Genomic DNA, 8,332 nt, shown 5'->3' on the forward strand with positions numbered 1-8,332 from the left:
AATTGATTTTTTGCATTAGTGCACTGACACAGTTTGTGCAATTTAAATATTTTTTGAGAATTGACTTGATGGGCAATCATATAAATACTTTATTTTATTTGTGATTTTGCAATCATCCATTGAAATATATTCTTTTGTCACACTGAAGGCAGTGTGAGGTGGCGTGACCGAGTGATGTTGTGGTGTAGAATAGATAGGGAAATTAGATAAAGAAAGAAGAGAGAGAGAGAGAGAGAGAGAGAGATAGAAAGAAAAAGTTAGGAGAGAGAAGGAGAAAAATAAGAATAAAGAGAGAGGCAAGGAACACAGTGATAACGCCCAAATGCCGTTGTGTCATGTTATCAATACGCGGGATGTTTACATTGCAGTATATTGTGTTGGAGCCATAAAAACAGTTGTAAAAGTGGGAAATAATGGCCTCGTAATTGAAGCTAACCAAAACATGAGTCAGCACAGTCTAAATGCTTACAACAGCTGATTCTATAGCCCCGCCTTCTCAGGAAGGTGTTTTCGTGGAAGTTCCAGGAATTTCAGGGGTTGGCCCAAGTGATGTACTTCTTCAGCCTCCAATCAATTATGTGTGGGAGGGGTCTTTCATACACCCTCCTAAGATCACCTCCTATCAAGTCCTCTAAGGAGAGATTTGAATCACACCTACTACAATCCTTCCAATCTGCTACTTGAAGGGGAGGCCTTGCTGATTAATCCTTCCAATAAGGCTAGAAGGAGGTGGAGATTCCAGATAGCAAGTTTTTCTGAGGGTTCGACGAGTTAGAGAGCTATGAGGGGAGAAGAGTCAGAACTGTGTCCTTCAGGGGAAGTACGTCTCCCTCACTTCCACATGTTCCCCGTATAGACTGATTCAAGAGTGATTCGTTTCTATCATTGTAACTTGTTAATTTTGTACTGATCTTTATAATACTAAATACTAATTAAAGTGAAGAAATTACTGATCTCATCTCTATACGCCTTTCTGAGAGATATCAATACTTAAAAGGAATAAATATACAAAGATAGCACATCATCCATGAAAGAAATCTGAAGGACACCTCGAAAGAAACCAAGGTAAGAAGAGAAAGACTAAAATCTATGCAAACATATAACAAAGAACATAAAAAAGGAAGTAACAACAAAACAATACCTCTTAAATCATACAAAAATTCATATCATATAGACATCTGTATTTCTTTAAAATTATATATATATATATATATATATATATATATATATATATATATATATATATATATATATATATATATATATATATATATATATATATATACATATACATAAATAATCCACATATGCAAGGGCTCTTTGGCCAGGCAGGACGCCTCAGGAACACATACAGATCCAGTACATACCTTTATTTTCGACGCGTTTTTTGATCCGTGGTCGCATTATCAGGACATCTACAGTTATAATGTAAAGAAAAAAAAGGCGGGCATTCAGCGTACATAATTAAAAGTAAACATACATAAAACATAAGAAAACTTCGGATGGAAAATCACTTAAAGTTAAATAATCAATCACACTCAAATACATTTACACTTTGAAAAAACTAATAAATGAAAACTTGAAATGAACTCAATAAAAAACTGAACTTAATAAAAAAAATTAAACGTGCTTTTATTAAAATGCACTAAACAGGAAAAAAAATAATATATTGAGACACACCAGGAATTTTTTTTTACAAATAATCATGTCTACTAAAATAAAAGCGTGGCGCCAAACATGGAAGGAAATGCTGCAAGAAAAGAAAGAATATTTTGATTTCTTGTAGAATTTCCTTTCATGTTTAGAATTTGTATATTTTGTAGACATGATTAAATAGAAAGTCCTGGTGTCTCAAAATATAATTTTTTTTACTTTCTATTACATTTTAATAAAAGCATGTTTAATTTTGTGTATATTTTTATTTTATACCTCTTAGTTTTGTGATTGTAGTAAATGAAACCGACACTTTTTTATGGGGGAGGGTGAGGGAAGGGGGAGAGGATGGAGGAGGATGAGGGGAAGGGAAATGGGAGGGGGGGAGTGGGAGGGAGGGAGGGGGAGGGGAAGGGGAAAAGGGGGAAAGGGAGGATGGAAGGGAAAGGGAAGGGGAGAGGAAGAGTAAGGGGAGGGGAGTAGGAGGGGAGGGAGTTGAGGGGGACATGGCTATATTAACACTTGAATGTGTGCTTTGGTAGGGGTAGGGAGAGGGGAGGGGGAGGGGATGGGTGGGGTAAGGGGATGGAAGAGGGAAGGGGAGGGGGAGGGAAGAGGCAAGTGGAGGGGAGGACACAGCTAAATTAACACTTGATCATGTGCTGGGTTAGGGGGAAGGGGGAGGGGGATGGAAGAGGGAAGGGGGAGGGGTTATATGGAAGATAGATTCTACCGAGTCAAAGAAGTTGTGAAAAATCCAAAGTTTCCTACTAATCCTGAGATACTGGGAGAGGTCACTGTAGGGTCACTAGAGGTCACCACTGACCTAGTGATCCTGTAAGGTTGTATTGCACCAGGATTAAGTAGCCATCGGACGAAAGGAACAGGTAAAAAATTTAGTTAAAAAATTTTAGGATAGACAGACAGACAGACGCAGAAGTCAAGTTAAATAAAAGCATGTAAAAAGAATTTAAAGTGAACTTGAAAGGGAGAGCAGAAGGCGCGCCTCTCAGAGTGAAAGAGGAAAACACACTAAAAGAAAACAACATAAAAGCAGAAGAAGAAGGTGGGCATGTAAACAAACAATGGAGTCATGCTATGAACAGGGGAACCGCCGATGATTGGCAATTTAATATCCTACCGGCCATACTAATTTTCATGAAATCTCTATTTTTGCATATTTTTATGTCATTATGATAACTAAGATCCACACAAAATTTCAGAACCCTATCTGTTTTGACAAAGGAATTACAGCATGTTCCATTTAAGGAACATTGGATGGTTAATGATAATCGAATGTAATTCACAGATAATTTTATTGAACTACAAAATATACAGAAGTTTGGTACATTGGTGGTGTCCCATGTAAATTCATATGCAAAACCAAATGAAAAGGAAATAAATGAGATATCTTTACATTACATTATATTAGACAATGAATTCCTTTTATAACTTCTAAGCCTAATGCGAATTTTCAATCTTTTCCTACCTTATGAAAATTCTCAAAGCATTTCTTTCCCCTTTCGGCATGCAAACGTACATTACATTTTTGACACGTATTTTTTGTATTTTTCTTGCAAATTTTGCATCTTCCTTGGGTTGTTGATGTCAGAATGTGATTTACTCCATCATAGAGAATGCCAACTGGAAGAGCGTTTGCACCAGTGGGATACCTGGGTCGTGGTACCTGCCTTACTGTGCCTTCAGATTTTATTAGAGACACTGTTATTTGCCTTCTAAAATCTAAGTGGGGCAAGTAATTCTTCTCAATTTTGCAATGCACCCTCCAAGCAGCAATTACAGCTACATTTACTACATTCAGAAATAAGGGCCAGTACCATTTTTTCCCTCTAATCATTGGGCGATATAAAGCAGAAAGTCGGTCCATAGATCAACACCACCTATTCCTTTGTTGTATGAACTGATGAGGTGCGGCTGTGAAACATCTTTTACTCCACCTTTCACTCGCCTGTTCACAGTGTGGACAGGATCATGAGTTTCCCAATTACTTTCAATGCCCACAGCAGCATTGTCATTCCATTTTGCAACATAGACTTTTCCATCACTGCGATGATCAAATGTACCCCTCTCCATCTTTTGCAGTTCTTTTGTGGTCGACAAGGCTTTTGCTGATCCAGCACTGCGATTTTCTCTAATTGTCCCAGTTGCCCTAGCATTAGATTCAGCCAGCTCTACCAATAAATCGTAACTTGTAAAAAAGTTATCGAAGTAAAGTTGGTGATTTTCAATATTTGAGCGTGATGAAATCACAACCATTTTTGTAATAACACTCCTTCAAGTGGCTGATTCCTTCCTTCTCCCTTTCCTTGATATAATTTCAAATGGCATGGATAACAATCATTTCCACAGAGACTCAAATCTTGTACCCAAACGAATTGGCTTTCCTCTTGTAAACATTTTGGCACTGTGGCGACCATAATACGGAACCATTGATTCATCAACACTAAGAAATTGGTGAAATACACCAGACTGAACCAGTCGATCATTTAGCATGTTATATATTGGTGAAATCTTGCTCATCTTATTTCCTTGCTCACGGTGCTGGTTGTCTGCAAAATGCATGTATGTCTTTATTTCAGAAACCTGTTTTTACTCTTTGTATTGGACACCAAAGGTACCCCCAAATCTGGCTGTGTTGACCAGTAATGCTGCTGCTCAGGTAGCTTGTTTTAAAGGTAGCCTGACAATAACAATATACCCAGGAGGTTTCTAACTTTTTTTCTGAGACGTCAAAATTAGGATTGTTGTGATCACTATTTGCAAAGAGTTTAGTTTGGTCTGTAATGTAAGTTACTATCTCGTCTGAAAATACCTGTCTCGAAATTGTGTATGGTGAAGAATCATCTAGTTGTAGCAAATCTGGTAAGAGTCTTATCAAATGCACAATTCTTTTTCCACTTAGGTAGTTTTCCTCTTTGTTTTCCCGTAACCGATTCTTCACATTCATCAGTGTCACTTTCAATTTCTTCTTCAATTTCTATTTGTCCTGCTGGTTCATGTTGTTCCTCTGGGTCATCTACAAGATCCTCAATGTCACTGTCTTGATCACCAGAATCCCCCGCAGCTGGAGGCAGTACCACGACTTTCACTGTTATTGGAAGACTCGGCTATATCTAGTGCATCTTGCATTGTAGTTACTTTGGTCACTTTGCGATGCCCATAAAACGAGGGTGCATCCATTGTCTGTGAAAAAAAAAAAAATATTGTGATCTTTAGCATTTATTACTGAATACATGAGTAAATATCAAATAAGGCATTGTTAGTTAGCGACTAAATAATTATTTGGCAATATAAGGTAGAGTAATACATACATTCATATATATATATATATATATATATATATATATATATATATATATATATATATATATATATATATATATATATATATATATATATATATATATATGTATATATATATATATATATATATATATATATATATATATATATATATATATATATATATATATATATATATATATATATATATATATATATATATATATATATATATATATATATATATATATATATATATATATATATATATATATATATATATATATATATATATATATATATATATATATATATATATATATATATTATATTATCAGAAGGATAATTCGAATGAAATGTTGTCTATTGGGTCATTGCTGAGTCAGGAAGTTGGGGAAAACTCGATCATTTTTAGCAAAGATTTGTCACCTCAAAACATTAGAAATAGTCTTGGAAAGATTAAGAAGAGCAGGATTAAAATCAAATTAAAGAAATGTCAATTTTTTAATGAAATCTTTGAAATACTTAGACATGTAATTAGTGAAGATGGTTCATGAATGCAAGCAGGCAAGATAAAAGCAATAGTTGAATATCCAGCTCCTACCAATTTGAAAGCATTGAGAAGATTCCTGTGGAATGGTAGGTATTATAGACCTTTCATTAAAGGCTTTATACAATAGCCAAACCATTAACAGAATTAACAAAGAAAGATGTCAAATATGAATGGAATAAAGAACAAGAGACAGCTTTCAAACACTCAAAGAGTAAAATGACCAGGAATCCCGTACTAGTCTACCCAGATTTCTGAAGGACTTTACTTAGCCTGTGTGATGCATCACTACCAAGAAGGCTGTATTATTACAAAAGGACAAAACAAGAATGAGAGCAGTATATTATGCCAGTAGAGTTTTGAATGCTGCAGAGAAAATTATAGTAACAATAGAAGAGAATGTTTAGTATTATACTTGGGGTCTAAGGAAATTTAGACACATAATTTTAGGACATAGTTAATGTACTTACTGATCACAAACCAATTTGTGATTTGTTTAAGAAGAGAACTTTTACAAATAACATGAAGTTCAATAGGATGTGGTTAATTAGCAAGTGTACTAGAATTTGCACCAGAATTCAGATATATCCTATGAAAATTTACTACACACTAGCAGATTTACTATCTCAGAGCCCAAGAAGAACAGAGAATGTATTACCACTAATACTGTTTTAGCTGTCATGGTATTTTAGATTTGGAAAGAGTACAAATACAACAAGGAATGGATACAGAAATCAGGCATATAATAGGACAATCTAATGACAGATGAATCTTTTAAACCTGATTTTGTTTTAATTCAATGGATTACTGTATAAAAGACCAACAGAGAAGAATGGTTATTCTCGACTATACATCCTGAAAAAATTAATCAGAGAAGTTTTAGAACTAACACACTCATACAAGTTAGCAGGACATCCAGGAATAAAAAAACAACTAGAATCTCAACTAGAAACTATTTTTGGCCTCCATTGTAGTGAGGATGCCAAGAACTTTGTACAAAATTGTAGTTTGTAATCGACATAAAGGTAACGTAAATCCAAAAGCCCTCTGAAAAATACCCATCGGAGTTGAATCCATTTCCTGGTAATGTATCTATGGACTTTTAGGTCCATTTCCTACAACTGTTAGGGAATAAAACAAATATTAGTCTTTTAGACTATCTAACAAGATATGTAGAGACTGTACTGTAAGAAATAGAGATGCAATTACAGTAGCAGAAGCTCTTAAATCTAGAATTATTACGAGACATTCATGTCCCTGGGCAAGTTCTTTCTTCTGATAACGCGCAGCAGAATTTACTAGTGAAACCTTTTAAGAAAATTCATGTGAATTTTATGAGATAAATAAAATGTCAAATCAGTCATATTATAAACCAAGTTCAAATGGAGCAGAAAGAACTGAATCGTAAGATAAAGGATATCCAGAAAACTTTAGTTAAACCTAATACAGAAGACTGATTTAGGCTTTTGAAGACGTATAATAGCGATTATAAACAATACTGTAAATGAGACAGTAGGGAGAATCACCACACTACTTGTTATAATGGATACGGAGAAGACTACCAACATGTTACTAGATGATGCAACACCACTCCTGGACATACTTATAACTACGATGACTATATTGCCTGGAAAACTAGACGTACATATGAAACGATCAAACAAACGAGGACTAGACTTAAGGAAGCTCAGAGTGTCCAAGCAAAGTACTATGACAAAAATACAGCTAAACCAAAAATTGTAGTAGGTGCTCAGGTATATGTTCAGAATCATGTTCCAGAAGGTCCTAATGTAAAAGTATCCGCAAAGTTCCAAGGTCCTTATAGGTATTAGAAGTGTTGAAGTTAAATGCTTGGAAGATCATAAGTGAGAGGATCTCAAGGGAAAGAATTGTTCATACCAATCATGTAAAGGTAATAAAACAGACTCTTGGTCCAATAAGAGAATAGTTGAATTATTGAAAGAAGTTGAAATTGGTGAACCAATAAATAACAAATACAATTTAAGAAAAAGATAAATTTATGTAAAGTGTTGAACTATTAGATATAAACAATGTGTGTAGGCATTAAAATACTCCCTATGTATACAGAATATCTGATAAGCTTATTCTTACAGATACAAACATGCGGTTCTTCTTGGTTATCATAACACTGCTTTATGTGTCATCTGGAGGTGGTGATCCGGAAGGGTGCAATTACTAGAGAAAAAGGATCTGTGAAATTAATAAAGGACTTGGGCATAGTGAGTATTGACATTACATCATGTCAATGAAATGACATTGAAAGATGTCCAAAGGGAATTAAAATCATTAATTAGAAAAGTGAAAATAACAGTGTTTTACCATTGTTGGAAAACAGATATCGTGACATAGGAAGTGTGTTAAATACAAGATCCAAACGATCCCTCTTACCTTTTATAGAACAGCACTTTTAATCAATTATTTGGGGTTTGCGACAGACCTCTAATGTAGAAAAGAAAGGCCTGCATAGACAAACTGGAGAAATGGGTAGCAACAAGAGGCATTGTGTTAAATAAGATTATAAGCTCAAAACTTAAACAGTAATGAATTGAAAAATAAAGGAATTTATTAATCAAGGAACACAAACATTACCAAAGAGATTAAGATAATAAATAGATGAACAACATTTAAGCACATATGAACAATGTTGAATTCAGCCAAGACCATAAAGATCTATTAAATGCTATTTTGTTAGCCTATAAAGGAATATTAAGTCCAACATTAATAAACCCAAGAGAATTAGAGGCATAATTAGTGATTTTTGGTAGAAGGACATTATACCCTATGGTAAAGGATATAATGGTCTAT

General features: G+C 34.4%; 1 protein-coding gene across 1 annotated transcript; it reads right to left on the reverse strand.

Moving 5' to 3' along the window:
• Nucleotides 1-3,507: 3,507 nt before the first annotated feature.
• On the reverse strand, nucleotides 3,508-3,930 carry LOC136852808 (piggyBac transposable element-derived protein 3-like). The gene has a single exon (XM_067127708.1). The coding sequence runs from the start codon at nucleotides 3,928-3,930 to the stop codon at nucleotides 3,508-3,510; it is 423 nt and encodes a 140-aa protein (XP_066983809.1).
• Between the last annotated feature and the right edge of the window lie 4,402 nt (nucleotides 3,931-8,332).

This window comes from Macrobrachium rosenbergii, chromosome 26 (assembly GCF_040412425.1).
Source record: "Macrobrachium rosenbergii isolate ZJJX-2024 chromosome 26, ASM4041242v1, whole genome shotgun sequence".
NCBI classification, from domain to species: Eukaryota; Metazoa; Arthropoda; class Malacostraca; order Decapoda; family Palaemonidae; genus Macrobrachium; species Macrobrachium rosenbergii.